Source organism: Heterocephalus glaber, unplaced genomic scaffold (genome assembly GCF_053883595.1).
Source record: "Heterocephalus glaber isolate CG9 unplaced genomic scaffold, H.glaber_assembly_v1.0 deba00000942, whole genome shotgun sequence".
Taxonomy (NCBI): Eukaryota; Metazoa; Chordata; class Mammalia; order Rodentia; family Bathyergidae; genus Heterocephalus; species Heterocephalus glaber.
In genome coordinates, this window is record NW_028258174.1 from 3,835,151 (window position 1) to 3,853,746 (window position 18,596).

At 39.8% G+C, this 18,596-nt stretch overlaps 1 protein-coding gene across 2 annotated transcripts in view; it reads left to right on the plus strand.

Annotated features, from left to right (window-relative positions):
• Positions 1-18,596, plus strand: part of Ccdc162 (uncharacterized) — a 213,248-nt gene that overhangs the window by 145,131 nt on the left and 49,521 nt on the right. For both annotated transcript variants that reach the window (XM_087208651.1, XM_021251515.2), the window contains exons 30-31: positions 5,311-5,449; positions 17,725-17,878. In XM_087208651.1, the coding sequence (XP_087064777.1) occupies positions 5,311-5,449; positions 17,725-17,878 (293 nt within the window). The remainder of the gene's footprint in view (positions 1-5,310; positions 5,450-17,724; positions 17,879-18,596) is intronic.

The following is an 18,596-nucleotide window of genomic DNA, read 5'->3' on the forward strand; positions in this document are numbered from 1 at the left end:
TCTTACTATTTACATGCTCTAAACCTGGAGTCATGGAGATACGTGGAACTCAGTCCTTCTGAGGTGTGCAATTAGAGATGCGAATCATGGCGTGGTTGTGAGTAAAAACTTTCCTACTCCAGGGAGAATATGCATGCTCTGATTCACTGAAAACAAAGAAAGAGCAAACTGAACTAAAAACAAAACAAACAAATTAACAACAATAACAAAAAAAAAACCCTCTAAGATAATCATCTTTTCAGAAAGACAAACCCTCTTAGTTCATGGCCTGATTCCCAGAGGAAGCAGGAAGAACTAAGTGAGAGATGCAATGACAGAATTCCTTTAAGCCATTTCCGAGCTATTTGGAGGTAGATACAATGACTTTTATGGATTGAAGTGCTTTAAAACATTGTTAAAATTATACCCAGAATTTCAGCTTTTAGTCTTCCCACTTGACCAAAGGAAGCAGCTCTTAGCCACTGTCCATCAGCTCTGTGGACCCTGCCAAATTCTCTCCTTCCCTGAGCCAGCAGCCAGCCACTCCCTTTGGAATCAGTGAGAACAAAGGATAGAATCAGAATGTGGAAGTTTTATTTTTATTTTTATTTTTTAAAATATATATATTTATTGGTACATTTTAGGTATAAAATACATTTACATTTAACATTGGGTGTTTGTACCAGAACATGATGCATCTTAGTTTTTATTTTTTCTCCCGTTACCCGTGCACCCTCCACCCCCTCCACCCTTCCCTATCTACACAGAGTTTGATTCCCTTTTTTTTTTCTCATAATTTTTTTCTTTCCCTTCTTCCCTTTCCCCTTTCCCTTCCACCATCCCCAAACCCTTGGTCCTTTTCTTATTTCAAATTATCAATTATTCATTTTAATCATTTTCATCCTTATTTACACTTTCAATTTCTCACACTAGAGACACTATTCGGTATTTACACATGTGTGTCCTATTTATTTCACTTAAGAGTATGGCCTCAATATGCATCCATTTAGCTATAAATGTCTTTAGTTTCTCATTCTTTATGGCTGAGTAGCACTCCATTTTATTAAAAAAAACCCACATCTTCTTTATCCAGTTTCCAGTCGATGGGCACTTGGGCTGTTTCCAAGCTTTAGCTATTACAAATTGTGCCGCTATAAACATGGGTGCACATATATTGCTGTGGTATGATTCTTTTAATTCTTTGGGGAAGATTCCCAGTAGAGGAATAGCTGGGTCAAATGGGACCTATAGTCCTAGTTCTTTGAGGTATCACCATACTGATTTCCACAGTGGTTGCACCAGTCTGCACTCCCACCAACAATGGAGAAGGGTTCCTTTCTCCCCACACCCCTGCCAGCATTTGTTATTGGTTGATTTCTTGATAGCAGCCATTCTTTGTGGGGTGAGGTGGAATCTCAGTGTTGTTTCCATCTGCATCTCTCAAATGACCAGTGATGTTGAACATTTTTTCATATATTTACTTGCTGTTTTTACTTCTTTGTCTGAGAAATGTCTGTTCATTTCGGATGACCATTTTTGAATTGGGTCTTTGAATTTGAGAGGTCTGATTTTTTTTAGTTCTTTATATATTCTTGATAGTAGACCTTTGTCTGAGCTACAGCTGTTAAATATTTCTTCCCAAGAATGTGGGAGTTTTAACACTGAGATTTCTTTGTCAAGGATTAGGAGGTCAATTAAAGCCGAAATGCAACACACTGAATTTAGGATTTCAGAAACTCACGACAAGATAAGAAACAAAGGCACTCGATCTGTCTTTTTTTTTTTTCTTTGTGAGACAGGGTCTCATTATGTAGTTCAGCCTGGCCTTGAATTCACTATGCAGCCCAGGCTGGCCGTGAACTAACGGCAATCCTCCTGCCTCAGCCTCCAAGTGCTGGGATTACAGATAGGTGCCTCCACACCCATCGAGGGGCAAGGGATCTGAATCTGGATCTTCTGTAGACAGGACCAGAGCCACTGTGACACCCCCCCCCCAGCCATCTTTATCTCCTTCCAAACAAGACCTCCTGGGTGCAAATGCCAGAAATGTTTCTTTCCTGATGCTTCCTGGGTACACCAGGCCCTAGTCCCACCCCACTGCTGCCTAGTGACCAGCTGCCCCATCCTCATAGCCAGGCTGCTTTATCTGCCCACCTCTGCCACCTCCCTCCCACCAAGCAACACAACCCTACAAGGAAAAGAAAGCCAGAAAGAAGAGTTTTAAATCAGTGAATAACAAAGGAAGGGCAGTTCCCACTTTCAGTGCTGTATTTTAATGATCATGCCACATATCAGCACATAACTATCTTGCTGAAAAATGGTCACTTGCAAAAGTGTACAAATGGCACAGTGTTGAATATGATGAAAAGAGGGAAATCACCTATAATCCAGCCACTCTAACAAGTCCAATATTTTTATTTATCTTTACTCCCTTCTAGCCTTTGCCCGAATACATTTTACATTTATATTTTATGGCACTTTAGTCACAGGATATGTGCAACTTTATGTTCTCATTTATTCATTGTCATTGCAGAGGATTATAAACATTTTCCTGTAGTTGCCACGTAGCCTGCAGAGCCTATTGCCTCAGACCAGACACACCAGATCTTAAACAAACGAGGCCCGGTGATCACTGTTCCTTCTACCAACAACCACAAAAGTTTTTGTACAGTTTGCTCCTCTTTTGGTTGTGACACTCCAGCCCAAAAGTACCATCAGATTTAGAGGAGTTATAAAAATTTTTTTAAATTTGATGGTTGGACCCAATTATTTGGGGGCTGAAAAACAATACAAAACTACTATACTGTTGTACATAAAATATCAAATAGATATGAAGACTGCTCATCCTCTCCTTAAGCCAAGAGAATATCTGGCAAGAATCAGCAATCTTATAAGTAGCAGCAAGCTTTCTCAGCCCTGGATCTGCCCCATCAAGATCTCCTGGGTAGCTTCCTCACTCTCACAGTCCTCTGCTTTCCCAAAAGTTAAATGCTAGAGAAGGCCTAGCACTGGGCCAGTCAGGGGAGAAAGATGCTTGTGTCTGGGTAAGCTACCAAGACAGGGCAACTCCAGCAAGGCCCTGAGGATCTTCTTCCTCACTCCTGTCATGAGCAGCACATAGAGGGACAGTGGTCAATTTCCAGCGTCCCTCCCACACAGGGATGTCCTTTTGGGATAGAAAGCCCTCACTGTCCTCACCGGAAACTGACAAGCATTTTCAACCACCTGACATTCTGGTAGCCCTGAAAGTGTGGGCCCACCATGCTGCCTCCCTAAAATCTCATGATTTTTTGCTGTGGCCACTTTTTCTTTTCTTTTCTTTTTTTTTTACAATTATTGGGGAAAAAATTGTATTTTGGAAGAACTTACTACATAAGGTGACAGAATTCCAAAACCAAATTACATGAAAATATACATCACAATTCCTTTGTATAATAGGTGAGAAAAAATCTGCAGTGTAGAAGAATAGAGGCAAAGAAATATGAAGGGCTAAGAAGGGTATGCGGGTAAATAGCATTTTTTTCTTTCTTTTTGGGACCAGGGATCAAACTTCGGACCTTGCGCTTGCGGGGCAGGCGGTGGAACCACTTAGCTAAATCCCCTGCCTAGCAAAGAGCATTTTTACTAGCAAACCCAGAGGTAAAAAGCCAGTAGCTATGCATCCTTTATTTATCCACCTTTAATATTGGGCAAGTGAGGGCAAAAATAAAACCAAACAAGAATTTGGTATTATTTGGGGTAAATTTCAGTAAGTTGAATTTAGAACCAACAGGGTTTTTTTTAGTTCTCGGGGATAATGACTGTGTTCAAGAGCTCCCAACAGCCAGAAAATGTTATTGCTACATCCAATCCAAGGGTGCAACTAGAATACAAAAAGGACAAAGCACCTAGTGATGACCACTCCTCTGGTATCATCATTAAAAATCAAGTAACTGCTTATTAACTACTTCAGTATTTGAACTAAATGATTTTGAGAACTTTCTGGCAGATAGAAGAGACAAAACCAAAAGGGAGTGTGTCAAAACAAAGAAGATAGAAAAGTTTGGTAAGTGCAAGGGGTTTAATGAAGCCTTAATGGTTCAAAGGAAATTAAATGGAAACTTTTAATCCTAATTGCTTTTCATCTGACATGCTTTAAGGAGTCTTTTAAAACTGATAAACAATGAATAAGGAAAGAAAACCTGCTAAAATCTTTTAGAATTTACATGATTCTTATTCTACTACAAGAAAGCATTATTTGGTACAAGGTGTATATGTGGATGTACATGAACAGTATGTACATTATCCGAATCATGTTGTGCTATGTACAGGTCTTTACAATTTTTCCTGAAGGTTAAAACAGGTCATTAGAATTCAAAATTCATAATCATCTGAAAGTTGTGTTCCCACTTTTTCTACATGATCAATTCCTTCCTTGTGCCAATAACAGAGATCCCAGGGCAGCCATCCAGATGCAAGCCAGGTTCCTCCACCCAGCACTGAGTGTTCTAAAAGACCTCTAAATTAAATTTTCATCTAAAGTGTGTAGAATTTAATTCTGCAGTAAGTGTCCAAGAACTACAACAAAAAGAGGTCTCCCAACCTATTCTGAAGAGGACTAGAGTCTCCCAGAAGGTTATGCACATATGTGAATCTGTATATCTGTGTACACACACACACCCACATATACTTTTTTTTTTGTACCGGGAATCGAAATCGGGTCCTTGCACTTGCAAGGCAGGCGCTGGAACCATTGAGTTAAATCCCTGGCACACACATACTTTTTTATTCACTCTGGATCATCTTGAATCTTCTTTAGTCCATAGCCAGTGGCATAAGCAACGCTGATTAGGGTAGCACAGCAGTGACAATGAGTGCGGGCTTATAATTTATAATTTATATGTCCCTAATGGATACACTGAAGACTGTATTCCATGTAATTTCTCTTTTTCATTCTATTTTGAGACCATAACCATGTAAATTAGAAAACTTTCTTTCAGTGGCATGTTCTTATTGTGCTGAAAAGGTAAGCAAGTTTTTATCTTCTTTAGGAAGGAAGGAAAAAAAGACAAATCAGACCTTAGATTCTAGAGCATAAGCTTCTGCTGCCCTCACGAAACGTGTAATTAGTTCTGATGTAACTATCCACTCATTTCCAGATTGTCTTTAGGATCTCTAAGAATTTTCTTGGACAGAATACATTTTCTTATAAAAACAAAAACATATAATTAGTACATCCACAAAGAAAGGGAAATCTATCTAGGTGACAAGCTTTGCAGGTGAAATGCAGGCTCACTGGGTGGGCTAGACTCACCTGTGTTTCACACTGGCTCAAATGTTGTCCCCTTCTAGGTGCTGAGCTTCAAGAGCTACAGAAAATGCTTGACAGCCTCCAGGACCCACATGACCCAGCCCTGGTGGCCCAGGCCCTCCTCCTCCACAGGGAGGTTCTGTTTCTGCAGTTTGACAGTGCAGTGAGGCACCTCGTGCGGTAAGGGCTGCTCTGTTTCTGCCTAGTCAGTTCTGCCGGGCAGGTGTGCAGAGTGACATCTCAGGAGCCACTCTCAGACTAGATAATGAGCCTAAAATAGTCAGGGCACAGATGGATCCGGAAGGCCGGCTACCAAACCTGTCCTGCTGTCTATGTGGCATATATTTTAATACTCTTGTTAGTATTAAATGTAATTCCAAAATAAATTGTGTAACAATTTCTGCTTTCAATATCCAGGTTGTTTTATAAGAGTAAACATTTTATAATACGGAAGATTACTATTACTGAGAATTTTTTCCCAATTTTTATTTACCTTTCAAAGGGACAGAATTTTCACTGCATTTCTGAAGCTCATGGAATTGGCTACTGTAATTAAATTTATAAATAAGTAAATCTCCCTCTGGCCTGGCAGGAACCAACTATTAAGTACTACAAAAATGTTTTATTTGGCTAATCAATCATGATTCCAATATGATTTTAAATGAGTTTGAATTAAGGTTCACACTGTTCCCAGGACAAATTTTATATGGAAGGGGAGTGGAGTTGAGTCAGGCCTGAACATCTCTGCTTATTCTTAAATTGTCAACATTCATTAACTTCTTTTGATTAATTCATAGTGTAAATATTTAGTCAATGAGGGACCTCAGATACCTATGGATGCTGACTGTTTCTCACCATTATCTTTGGGTGTCCATAGAGAATGGAAATGTGGGGGCTGTACTGAATGAACAATATTTTTCTCTTTCTAACTCTGCATTTTCTTTACCCTGTCAGGGTACTGTTGGATTTAGAATGTAAATTTAGTGGGACAAAAAAAAAAGTCATGCTAATTTATTTTCTTTTTATTGAAAAATAGCTTCCTATTTGTCAAGCAGGTGAGAGATAAAGGCTATAATTTATATATATTTTTCTACATATATGAAGTTTATATTTTCTATATATAGAAAATTTATATATAATTTTAATATATATTTATTTAATATATATTTTAAATTTTATTAATTTTATAATATATATATTTTAAATTTTATTAATTTTAAATTTTTTATTGGTGCATATTTGCAGTACATAATGATTATATTTATTGTGGGGAGTTGGCACATTTATGCAACACATATTAATTCTTTTTATTTCCTCTTTCCCTCCCCTCTGTCCCTCCCTCTATCTCTTGGTCCTCTTCCCCTTTGCAAAGACCTATCTTCCTGTTTCCTATTACTGTATCTATCATTTATTTTGCCCTTTAAATTATTTTTACTTTGGGCTTCTCCTAGGAGAACCCATGCAACATTTAAGCTTGTGTGTCTGATTCATTTCACTTCACATTACTACAAAAAGGCTCTAATTGTCATGGTGGCTATTCCATTTACCTCTGAGCTCTGGCAGCCCAAGGTCAAAACTTATAAAGAATTTTATATGTGGTGAACAAACAGGGATATCTCCTAGAAGTGCTATTTGCCATGCAGGATTCAGTCCATTACTGTTCTCCCAGCAGCACCCCTCTGCTTGCCTCCGACTTGCTTTTCCAGGGTTGCTGTGTCTTGGTATAGGCCATCTGCAGGAATGGAGAGCACTCTGTCCTCTGTTTACCTTCATGGTCTTTTCCAATCACCCAGGTGGCTTAGCCCCACGGAGTTCTGCATTTATTGCATTTCTCTGGCCTTTTCATTCTTTTTTCAGAGCTCTTAGTGTTATGTGTATTTAGAATTGCACAACTAGTGAGCACCAAACTAGAATTAGAACCTAAGTGTGTTTAGCTCCAAAGCCTGAGAACTACAAGGGATTCTGAGCAGCAGCATGGTCAGAGAAGAGGACTCTGAAGAGAAGGCAGGAGGCAGGAAGAAAATAGAAGCTGAAAGATAAATGTCACCCCTCTTAATAATGTTACCAAGCATCAAAACTGCAAACAAGGGAGAGTCCTTCAACAGTCAAAGGAGACAGGAAGCTTAGGAAAGGTCCCTGGCCCTTCCCAGAGCTCAGAGAGACTGAGCAAATACTACTGTTTACTCTATGAAACATTTTGCTTATGTAAGTGGGAGGCTTCACCAGAGTTTGAAAAGAAACTTATCAAAAATAAGAAACAGGGCTGGGGATTTAGCTCAGTGGTGCTACCACTTGCCTCAAAAGCACAAGGTCCAGAGTTCAATCTCCGGTTCCAAAAAAAGATTAAGATTGCCATGCTTCCATAGACTCAGGGGAGAGAAGGAAGGATGCGGCTCAGAGACAAGACAAAAGCCCTGTCTTAAAATCTGGCTCATTTTTCTGTGGCATAGATCAGATCACACTGCCTTATAAGCATAAAACATTTCACACTGTCTCTGTCCACTTGGCATTTGCAGTTTGGGCAAAGCCCTGATGGAAAATGGTGGCTGTTCTCTAATGAGGTGGAGTCACACTGTTCACAGCCCATCTCATTTACCTTTGGGAATGTTCACCAACCTACAGGAGACATTTATTATCTAATTCAAGAAATGCTGAGAGCTGTGCTTATCTGTGATGCTTGGTGAATTAAACATCCTTGTTGAAGATAAATACCTGGGCAGCATGGTGGTTCTAACCAGTTTGATCTACTTGAGTCAGGAACTGGCAAACTACTGCTATGGGTTCCTTCCTGTTTTGGTATGGCTTCTTGCCTAAGGATGGCCTTTGCATGTTTAAATGGTTGGAGAAAAGAATTGGCCACCAAAAACTATGTTGTGCTACATGAAAATTATATGGATGCCATATTTCAGTGTCTATAAATGAAGTTTTACTGGAATAAAACCACACTCATTTTTTTTTTTTTTTTGGTACCAGGTATCGAACTTGGGACCTTGCACTTGCAAGGCACGAGCCAGAACCACTGAGCTAAATCTCTGGCCCCACACTCATTTATTTATGGGTTGTCTCCAAAAGCTTTCCCACTATAACCATAGAGTTGAACCAGAAATATTTACTATCTGGCCCTTTAAACAAAGCTTGCCATCCCTTGATTTAAAAAATAGAATTCCTGGCCATTCCACCACTCCCAGCCCAGAGGTAGGGGCTTCCAGGCTGCCGTTCCACTGCTCTCAGCTCAGAGGAGGTGAATTGTGCAGGAGGCAACAGCACTCCCCTTCCACCGTCGAAATGAGAAGACACATAAACAAGTCTCAAAACCAGACTTCCAGATCACTTACAGCAAACTCAAAGGGAAATGAGATGGAACATTCTGATACTCAACCGCCTAGACTCCCTAAACTGGCAACAAAAGAGGATCTCGAAAAAATGAAATCAGAAATAACTTCTCAGATAACAGCAGAGATTGTGCTCATAGTGCAAGACATGATTAATAAATCTAGAGAGGAGCTGAGGAACTTGATAGAACACCAACAGAGGAAACAAATGGAATCCATAAAACAGATGCAAACAGATTTCCAGGAGATTAAAAACTCCATTGAAAGTCTACACAGTGGAATGAGCCAATGTGAGGACAGAATTTCAGATATAGAAGATAAGATTGTGACCACGAAAAGAAAAATTGCTTCAAAATTGTATGGGACCATGAGAAATCAACCCAGCAGCTGCTAGATGATGCAAAGAAGAATAACATAAGACCGATTGGAGTCAATGAAAAAACAGGAAAGAGTGCAGATGACATTAAAAAACTGTTCACAGAAGTAATGGCAGAAAACTTTCCAAGCAGGGAAAAACAACTTGACATACAGATAAGGGAGGCATATAGGACTCCAAATAGCCTTGATCAAAAAAAATCTACACATAGGCATATAATAGTTAGGATTCCAGAAACCCAACAGAAGAACAAAATTCTACAAGCAATGAGAGAAAAGGAACAAATCACATACAAAGGAAAGCCCATCAGAATCACAGCAGACTTCTCAATGCAAACCCTCAAGGCAAGAAGAGCGTGGAGTGGTGTATTCCAAGCCCTAAAAGAAAAAAGGCTCCAATCCAGATTGATGTACCCTGCAAAACTATCTTTCAAAATTGATGGAGAAATAAGATACTTTCATGACAAAGAGCACCTTAGAAACTTCATGAATACCAAACCAGCACTCCAAAAAATTTTACACAATATCCTAGGAACAGACATTGAGGATCACAACCCCAGGAAGCACAGTAGAATGAACCCATCAGGCATGACAAGAAATTAAATGTAAAGGAGGAGAATCCAACAAAAAGAAAAAGTCATGACAATGTTAAGTCAATACGTATCAGTTATAACCATCATGTTAATGGTCTCAATTCACCAATCAAAAGAAATAGACTGGCAGAATGGGTCAAGAAGCAAAATCCAACAATACGCTGCATGCAAGAAACACACTTACTTCAAAATGAAACTCATAGACTGAAAATTAAAGGGTGGAAAATAATACTCCATGCGAAGGGAACCCGAACAAAAGCAGGAGTAGCTATCCTCTTTGCAGACCAAGTGGATTTCAAACCAACACTGATTAAGAGAGACAAAGAAGGACACTAAATCCTTGTAAAGGGAAGAATCCAACAGGAAGAGATGACAGTCATAAATATCTATGCACCAAACACTAGTGCACCCAACTATATAAAACAAATACTAACAGACATGAAAAGTCATATATGCACTAATACTATTATAGTGGGGAACCTCAATACCCCACTTTCACAAATAGATAGATCAACTAGACTAAGAATAAGTAATGAAATACTAGAACTCAATCGAACTCTTGAACAAATGAACTGAACAGATGTTTACAGAGTCTTCCACCCCAAAAAATCAGACTACACATTCTTTTCAGCTGCACATGGGTCATTCTCCAAAGTAGACCACATACTCACTCATAGAACATATTTAAGTAAGTGCAAAGGAATTGAAGTTATCCCCTGTATATTATCAGACCATAGTGCGATGAAATTGGAGATCAGTAGCAAAAGAAACTGCAAAAATTTCATAAACACATGGAAATTGAACAACACACTTCTGTATAACCAATGGGTCACAGAGGAAATTAAAGAAGAAATCATACAGTTTCTTCAATTAAATGACAATGACAATACAACATATTGGAATCTATGGGACACAATGAAAGCAGTCTTATGAGGGAAATTCATAGCAATGAATACACATATTAGGAAAACAGAACGAGCCCAATTAAACAACCTGATGCTGAACCTCAAGCTTCTAGAAAAAAAAGAGCAGGACAAACCCAAAGCTCATACACAGGAGGAAATTATAAAGATCAGAGCAAAAATCAATTCAATGGAGACTAAGAGAATGATACAAAAAAATCAATGAACCCAAGAGTTGGTTCTTCAAAAGAATAAACAAAATTGACAAACCCTTAGCCATGCTTATCAGAAAAAGGAAAGAAAAGGCCCAATCTATCCAATTAGGTATGAAAAGTGTGAAATTACAACAGACCCAGCAGAAATCCAGAGGATCATCAATACCTACTTCAAGAACCTATACTCCAATAAGATGGAAAACACAAAAGAAACGGGCAAATTCCTAGATACATATGAATTACCAAAGTTGAAAGAAGACCTAAAAATTCTACATGACCCAATATCAAGCAATGAAATTGAAAATGTAATTAAAAACTTACCCACTAAGATAACCCCAGGTCCTGAGGGCTTCACTGCTGAATTCTACAAGACATTTAGAGAGGAACTACTACCACTACTGTTTAAACTCCTCAATGAAATCGAAAGAGAAGCAATACTCCTGAATTCATTCCTGGAAGCAAGCATCACCTTGATCCCCAAAGCAGAGAAAGACCTAACGGAAAAAGACAACTATGGGCCAATCTCACTAATGAACATAGATGCAAAAATCCTTAATAAGATACTGGCAAATAGAATTCAGAAGATCATCAAGAAGATCATACACCCTGACCAAGTGGGATTCATCCCAGGGATGCAGGGATGGTTCAGTATACAAAAATCAATCAATGTAATGCACTATATCAATAGAGCCAGGGACAAAAACCATATGATCATCTCAACAGATGCAGAAAAAGCATTTGACAAAATCCAACATGCATTTATGATAAAAACCCTACAAAAAATTGGAATAAATGGTCTCTACCTCAAACTGATAGAAGCCATCTATGAAAAACCAACAGCCAATGTCATACTAAATGGTCAAAAATTGAAGTCCTTCACACTAAAATCAGGAATAGAACAAGGATGTCCACTATCACCACTCTTGTTCAATATAGTTTTGCAAACATTCGCCACAGCAATTAGACAAGAGAAAGAAATAAAAGGAATAAAGATAGGAAATGAAGAAGTCAAATTGTCATTATTTGCAGATGACATGATAATCTATATAGAAGACCCCAAGAACTCCACCAAAAGTCTTCTAGACTTAATAACCAAATTCAGTAAAGTAGCTGGATACAAAGTCAACACACAAAAATCAATAGCTTTCCTCTACACGAACAACAGACTCACCGAGACAGAAATAGAACAAACAATTCCTTTCACAATACCATCCAAAACACTGAAATACCTAGGAATCAACCTAACGAAAGAAATCAAAGACCTCTTCTCTGAAACTATGGCACTCTGAAAAGAGAGATTGAAGATGATATCAGAAAATGGACAGACATCCCCTGCTCCTGGGTAGGAAGGATTAATGTAATGAAAATGGCCATACTTCCAAAACTGCTATACAGATTCAATGAAATCCCAGCAGCATACTTCACAGATCTTTTTTTTTTTTTTTTGTACCAAGGATCAAACTCAGGTCTTTGTGCTTGCACAGCAGGCATCGAAACCACTGAGCTAAACCCCCACCCCTATTTCACAGATCTTGAGAAAACAATCCAAAACTTCATTTGGAACAAGAAGAGACCCAGAATAGCAAAAGCAATTCTAGGTAACAGAGACATGGCAGGGTGCATCACAATCCCCAACTTGAAACTATACTATAAAGCTACTGTGATAAAAACAGCATGGTACTGGCAAAGAAACAGACCCAAGGACCAGTGGAATAGATTAGAAGATGCAGAAACAACTCCAGAGACACTCAGTCATCTCATCTTTGATAAAGGAACCAAACACCCTCACTGGAGGAAAGATAGCCTCTTTAATGAATGCTGCTGGAAAAATTGGGTTTCAGCTTGTCAAAGATTAAAACTAGACCTGTATCTCTCACCAGGCACTAAACTAAAATCGAAATGGATTAAAGATCTAAATATTAAAATAGAAATGCTGAATCGGCTGGAACAGAGGTTAGAACTCTTGAAGACATTGGTGTAGGAAAAGATTTTTATGAACAAAACCTCAGTTGCCCATGAACTAGCACAAACAATCAACAAGTGGGAGCTCGTCTTATTAAAAAGCTTCTGCACAGCAAGAGAAACCACAGCAGTGTGAAGAGACAACCCACAATGTGGGAAAAAATCTTCACCTGCTGTTCCTCAGACAAAGGCCTACTATCTGTAATCTATGAAGAACTTAAAAAGATCAGACCTCCCAAATTTAAAGACCCAATCCAAATGTGAGCATCTGAAATGAACAGACATTTCTCAGACAAAGAAGTAGAAATAGCAAATAAACATACAAAAAAATGTTCAACATCACTGGTCATTTGAGAGATGCAAATGAAAACAATGCTGAGATTCCACTTCACTCCAAAAAGAATGGCTGCTTTCATGAAGTCAACCAATAACAAATGCTGGCGGGGCTGTGGGAAAAGAGGAACCCTGCTCCACTGCTGGGAATGTAGACTGATGCAACCACTATGGAAATCAGTATGGAGATACCTCAAAGAACTAGGACTAGAAGTCCCATTTGACCCAGCTATTCCCCTACTGGGTATCTTCCCCAAAGAATTAAAAGAATCATACCACAGCGATATATGTGCACCCATGTTCATAGCAGCACAATTTGTAATAGCTAAAACTTGGAAACAGCCCATATGCCCATCAATTGGAGACTGGATAAAGAAAATGTGGTTTTTTAATAAAATGGAGTACTACTCAGCCATAAAAAATGAGAAATTAGGGCCGGGGATTTAGCTCAGTGCTTTCACCACCTGCTGTGCAAGCACAAGGACCCTAGTTCAATCCCCAGTACCAAAAAGAAAAAGAGAGAGAGAGAAATTAGAGACATTTATAGATAAATGGATACACATTGAGGTGATACACTTAAGTGAAATAAATAAGACACACATGTTTAATACTGAATAGTTTCTCTAGTGTGAGAAACTGAAAGTGCAAATAATCACTAAAAGGTATAATAGGTCATGTGAAATAGGAAGAAAAGGGGCAAAGGGGAAGGGGAAATGGGAGGGGCAGGGGAAAGGAAAGTAGGGAATGGAATTAATATGAGAAAATGGAAAAATGGAAACAAAGTCTTAGTAAATAGGGAGGAATGGAGGGGTTGAAGGGAGAGCAGGGGAAGGGGGAAAAATAAGAACCAAGAGAGATTATGTAAAGGTGCAAATTTCCAATGATGAATGTCATTATACTGTATACCTAAAATGTACCAATGATTAAAATGAATAATTGATAATGAGAAATAGGAAGAAAAGGTCCAAAGGGGTAGGGGAAGTGGGAGGGGTAGGGGAAAGGAAAGAAATGAAAGGAAAAAATTGAAACAAAGTCTTTGTAAATAGGGAAGGGAGGGCCAGGAATGGGGAAAAAATAAGAACCAAGACACATCATGTAAACGTTCAAGTTCCCAATGATAAATGTAATGTATACCTAAAATGTACCAATAAAAGAATTTAAGGGAAAAAAATAAAAGATAGAATTCCCTTGCCATTCAGGGATAAAAGAAGGGAAAGAGAAAAGTCTTTAAGAAGTATCCTGAAGGAGCTGGGGATTTAGCTCAGTGTCACTGTGCCTGCCTCACAAGTGCAAGGTCTGAGTTTGATCCCCTGTACAAAAAAAAAGAAAAAATATGAAGAAATACCCTGAAGAACTGAACAAATTTTATGGCATAAAAAGTGTCTCTAGTCTGCATGTACTGCTGACATTCAGGGTGATTTGGCCAAGAAGGAGAAGAAATGCTGAAGTTGTACTATTTCCTGCAGCAAGCCTGATATTGGAGGATTTCAAGAGCTCACACAAGTAACATCAGCATCTCATGCCTTGACTGTTTCTTAATTTCCCTTCATTTTAAAATTCTTTCTTATTTTCATGTTCACTGACTGTCTTAGTTATTTTTCTTATTGCTGAGACAAAATACCCGACACCCAAAGTTAAAGGAGAAAAGGTTTATTTAGCTCACAGTGTGTAGAAGTTTCAGTTCATAGTTGGCTGACTCCAAAGCAGGGTGGCATGGCAGAGGGCATGCCAGAGGAAAAACAGTTCATGGGAGGCAGAAGGCAGGAGGCAGTGAGCAGCAACGCAACAAGCAACAGGCAGCAAGCAACAATAGCAGCTCTCTTTCTATCTCTTATATTCTATCCAGGCTACCCACCTTTATGGTGGACAGCACTCGCACCCAGGGTGGGCCACCCTTAATGGCATCAAACCATGAATCAATCCCAGCATCCCATCACATCTTTGACCCAGTATCACACACCCTAGATGCAGCCACCTCTTTAAAGCTCCAGCTGTGACCGCATGAGGCTTTGTGGGGACATCTAGATACAAGCCATAACACCAACATAAGTGGGTCTAACCACTCAGATGTTAAAGTATGCTTCAGGGTCATCTGGGAGTTTCCAAGAGACACAGAAGGCCTCATTTGGGAGCTGGGCCTACTGCCCCTGTCTCTAATATCTGAGAGCCACAACTTTGCCTGTCCGGCTCAGAACTACTCAGCAGACTTTATTTTATCCCTGCCCAGGAAAAATGCCAAGGTCCATCCTGTGAATTCACTGCTCCCTGCAGTCTGAACCAGCTTGCCTGGTATCACACTGTGAGCATGACACTCATACATAAGAGGGCTGGCCTCCTAGGAAACCATGATTGCTTATTGATATTAACATTAAGCTGCTGAAGTGTGGCAGGAAGGTAGAGAATTCAGGTATTTTGGCAGGCTTCTGACTTTAATAAGGCCTGGCAAGTGGTGGGTACAGCATGAGCACAAGCAACCTTTCTGTTCCATCTTGAGTGCTGCTGGCAAACTGCACTGGTGAGACTGTGTGGGACTCTTCTTTACACCTGAGTTAGTTCTTGGCCCAGTAGATATTAGGTGCTTGATATATCACTGTCACAGGGGGATTGAGTGAATTGTTTGTTCCTTAACAAGGCACACTGAGGATCATGAGCAAACATATGAAAGATATAAGAAACAGGAAATCATGTTTATAATTCTTTGGATAACTCCCAGATCCATTCATGGAGTTCAATTGCCAGCACCAGGAAAAAAAAAAATGAGAGAGAGAAAGAATCACAAATCAATAGTCTATCCATTGTCTGAACTATTTATTATTCACTGTAACTTTTTTTTTTTTTTTGGTACAGGGGATCGAACTTGGGACCTTGCACTTGCAAGGCAGGTGCTGGAACCTGAACTATTTATTATTAATACTTATTAAAATGTAGAAAGTGTTTTTATGCATTGTTCAAGGTACAGATATAGAGCTCCTTTTATCTGTCTTAAATTCTTACTGCTAATGGCAAAAATATTAAATTTTTCAATACCAGATCCATGAATTACCCTGGGAATTTAAAAGTGGTCAGCTTCACGGGCCAGAGCTCAGTGGCACCGCACCTGCCTCGCAAGCACAAGGTCCTGAGTTTGATCCCCAGTACCAAAAAAGAAAAAAAAAAGTGGTCAGCTTCTGATCTAAAATCATCTAATTCAAGATTCTCCCCATTACCCTTTGTTTTAGTTGCCTCCTATTCACACCGTGGTGAGGAAAGAGTCCACTCTAGACTGTGGTGATAGCTGCACACACAGCATTCAGCATGGACAGATGAGGTCTGCAGCAAATCCTAAGTCACATTTTCTCACAGCCCAGGAGGGGTGGAGCTGCAGACCATGCAGGGAACAGTTGGGAACAAAGTGAAGGAGCAGGGGCAGGGGAGGCAGGCTTTATAGTAACAACAAGGTGTGGTTTCCCTGGTGCCTCAGGAGGGTTTGATTGGTTTCTTTCACTAATCCCATGGTCAGAAACCAAAGCCACTGCTTAGGGATAAGGAGGACATGCACTTGGTCCCCTTGATAAGGAACATTATTGGAAAACAGGGACCTTATCCTGGGAGCACAGTGAGGAGGGAGCTTGTAGTTAGGTCAGATGTCAAGGAAGACATAGTATTTGACCTTAATTTTAGGCCTCATGTCACATCCTTCTCCTTATTCATCCCTTTGAGAGGTGATCTCAGTTCTTGGAGTACCTATAAATCATCCTGACATCAGGGAGCAGCAGCCACTTTACCCACTCTGTTGTGGGTTAGAATCTCTGGTGGACACCCATGTATGGGGCTCAGGTGCTTCCAGGTCTTATTCCCCACACACACTGAGGATCTCCTAGTCTCTGGGGCCAGCTCACTTCCCCCCGTGCTGACATCTCTCTCCCCCATTGCTTATCCCCTTCTTTGGTGTATCCCATATGTCACATGTGGGCCACACTCACAGAGGATCAGGCAGTAAGTCCCTCGAACTCTGGGATACCTTTCCCCTCGCTTATCCTTTGTCAGCACTTTTCTTAGGTATCCTTAGAGTTAAGCTCTAGAAACAGTCTCTCCTTCCTTGCTAAATTCTTACTTCCTTTGGGGCAGGAAAATCATCCTAATTTATCATGCATACCTCCTTCTCTTTTACTTATGGTATAAATTTCATGCTCTGCTTCAGGTTTTGCAGTTCTTGATATGTAAAGCCAAGTTTTGTTTAAAACAAAACAAAAAACTTTCTCTAACTTCTAGCTCTTATTATTTAATTCAAAATTTGTTTTTACACATCAAGAGGTATTTTCTCAGCTATTGGTTTTTAAATAGTTAAACAAGTGATAGCTTTGTTCCAGAGCTACAAGTGCACTGTCCAATTTGGTAGCCACATGTGGCTATTTCATTGCAATTAATATGCATTTAAATGAAATAAAATGTAAAGTTTAATCCCTCAATCACAGTAGTCACATTTCAAGGGTTCAGCAGTCATAGGAGGCCAGCAGCTACTGTATTGGGCAATACAGTAGCTTCTGGCATTGCAGACAGTTTTATGGAGCCGTGCTAGTCCAGTCTGTCAACCTCCCTTCCCTGAGGGTTGTCGACAATGGGATTGGAGGGCAGGGTGTGAAGGGGTGTGGCTGAAGAAACTTCTTACTATGGCATAGTGTTAGCTTTGAAAGAAGTTTTAAACTTGAGAAGCTTAAGTAACCACTTTAAATGAAATCCTCCCCCTGCCCCATGTTTTGGTAGAAGAACGTTTTTGGCAGCTGGAAACATCCCTGCCTACCAGTCTGTCACAGACGGCATGCACCATGGGTTACCACCACTGAGCAACTCTCTCATGAAGAGCATTTTTGCTTCACAACTCGGCCTGCCTCAACCACTGGATCCACGGAGCCTCCAGGCATGTTTTAGAACAGTTTTATACCTATAAAATGTGCTGTATATAGGGGTTTTGTCACTTCGTTTTTATTTAGTTTAAATTTTGCAAGTCTCTATCAGAGGGTGATCAATCCTAGGACTGCCTAGGGCTGGGGATTTAGCTCAGTGGTTCTGGCGCCTGCCTCACAAGCACAAGGTCCAGAGTTCGATCCCCAGTACCAAAAAGAAAAAGAAACTGGAAATCCTAGGACTACCTAGAAAGGAACTTAAAAAAAAAAAAAAAAAAAAAGACAACAGAGACTTCCATAATTTCAAAGTATATGGGAGGCCAGGAGATCAGTGCCTCAGAGTGGACAAAGACAAAGACTCTCCGAGGAATTTAGCTCAGTGGTTCTGCTGCCTGCTGCCTGCCTCTCTCAAGTTCAAGGTCCCAAGTTCCATCCCAAGTACCAAAAAAAAAATAATTGGAAGGAGCATCAGGTGATTTAGGGGTGGTGGTAATCCTATGTTGATGCAGATCTTATGTTGATGAAGATTTTAGATCATTAAGATCTTGTGTTAATGAAGGCAGTAAGGAGTGCATTCTTACAATAGGTAGGATGAGTTAAGCTAATAAGGAATTTGTTCCTCCCCAGGTGAAACCTTTCTCTTTCCACTAGGTTCTCAAGGAACCAGGATGTCTTTAGCTGATGTAATCTTGCCCTCGAGTATCACAGCATCAGGGGACAATTGAGGTCTCA